The sequence below is a fragment of the Corvus brachyrhynchos genome, unplaced genomic scaffold (genome assembly GCF_000691975.1).
Source record: "Corvus brachyrhynchos isolate BGI_N302 unplaced genomic scaffold, ASM69197v1 scaffold340, whole genome shotgun sequence".
NCBI classification, from domain to species: domain Eukaryota; kingdom Metazoa; phylum Chordata; class Aves; order Passeriformes; family Corvidae; genus Corvus; species Corvus brachyrhynchos.
Genome location: NW_008235987.1, coordinates 794,267 through 795,878, shown reverse-complemented (window position 1 = coordinate 795,878; position 1,612 = coordinate 794,267). Strand labels below are relative to the sequence as shown.

Genomic DNA, 1,612 nt, shown 5'->3' with positions numbered 1-1,612 from the left:
GCCCTGCAGCACCAGCGAGGCGCAGGTGTTGGCGTGGTAGCCCACGAACACGTCCGCAGGCCTGTACTGCTGCTGGCTGATGAAGTGCTCCTCCGTATTGACCGCCGTGAACTCCTGCACCCACTGCTGCAGCTCCTGCACGGCTTCCCTCTGCCCCTTGTCCAGCATGGTGCTGATGTCCAGGTAGTGCTTCTCCAGCCGGTTGATCAGGGGGATGGGGAAGTGCTTGTACACCACCTCCTTCTCCTCAATGACGATCAGGCGGAACTTGGGGTGCACCCGGCACTTCACCCGGTGGGTGCCCAGCCCCAAATCCACGTACTTCTGCCCAGCCAGGTACACGTAGTACTGGTTGAGGGCATCGTAGAGGCTCTCATAGAGGTTCTGCAAGTTGAGGAGCACAACCATCTGGCCAGTTTCCATGCAGACCTTCACTCGGTTGATGTTCCTGCATATCTGGGTATATTCTTGGTCCTTAGGAAAACTGGAGCCAAAGATAATTTCTGGCTGCTGTCGGGCAGTGAAGAAAGCCTGCTGGAGGATCTGCAGCGCCGCGTAGTTCTCAGTCAACACAAGCAGGTACCTGCAGTCCCCGTCCTCAGCACTGCTGTAAATGTTCTGTCGGATCAGCTCAATCCTACTGATATCATGAGCATGTATCTCTCCTTTTTCTAGCAACTTGGAGGTGAATATTTCCAAGGCATTGACATCATCCTTGCCACCGAAGTTACGGAGAACCACTGCGGCAATGTCCTGAGGTGTGGGCTCACTTTTGGAGCTCTTAGCTAAGGCAAAAAACATCTTTATGAGGCTGTAGTAGTCACGCAGGCCAAAGAACTCCCTGTCTTGGGCCTTGCAAATATTTTCATACGCATCTGCAAAGTGATGGAAATACTGCTCGACCTTCTGCAAAGCCCCTCGTGCTGAGCAGCAAATGCCCTTTGCACTCTCGATGAGCTCCTCTCTGCTGGGGTCCCCACGAGACACAAAGATGCCTCGGTTCATCTTAGCAGGGTCCAAAGCCCAGTTGGAAATCCCAATGAAGCCAACCTTTTTGTGAGGAAGAGGGACGTCATCTATGCAGCCATCCTCCAAAAGTGGATGCAAAGTCTTCAAGGGCATTTTGGGAGAGTCTTCTGCCAGCCCAATCTCATCCAAAACCACCACTGATACATACTCCTCCAAGTTCTTCCCTTCCTGGAACCGAGCACAGTGCTTGAAAGTGCCTATGATTCCCTCTGGAGTGGAGAGGGGGCTGCACTGAAAAGACACGAGATGGATCTGCTTCAGGTCCTTGAACAGATCAGAATGAGCTGCTTGGCCCTGCATAGCATCGGCCACGATGGTTTTCGCCAGGGATTTGGAGCTCCCAGGCTTCCCGACAAGAAAAAGAGGGATTTTCAGCTCAATACAGATGACCATCATGAAGACATTTTCCTTCAAGGCCAAGTTCCTTGCGATGGTATCCCGGAGCGGCACCCCACTCAGAAATAAGTCCTGCATCAGGGAGATTTCTTCCAAAATCTTTTTCTGGGTATCGTAAGGCTTTGGGAGGACCTGGCTGATGGCATTCATGTACGGCGCCCTCCCTTTCCACGAGGGGTGGTAGCGG

The 1,612-nt window shown here is 52.9% G+C and overlaps 1 protein-coding gene across 1 annotated transcript in view; it reads right to left on the bottom strand.

Annotated features, from left to right (window-relative positions):
• RNF213 (ring finger protein 213) overlaps positions 1-1,612 on the bottom strand; it is a 48,368-nt gene that overhangs the window by 22,041 nt on the left and 24,715 nt on the right. Inside the window, exon 29 of the mRNA XM_017730673.1 lies at positions 3-1,557. Coding sequence (XP_017586162.1) covers positions 3-1,557 — 1,555 coding nt within the window. The remainder of the gene's footprint in view (positions 1-2; positions 1,558-1,612) is intronic.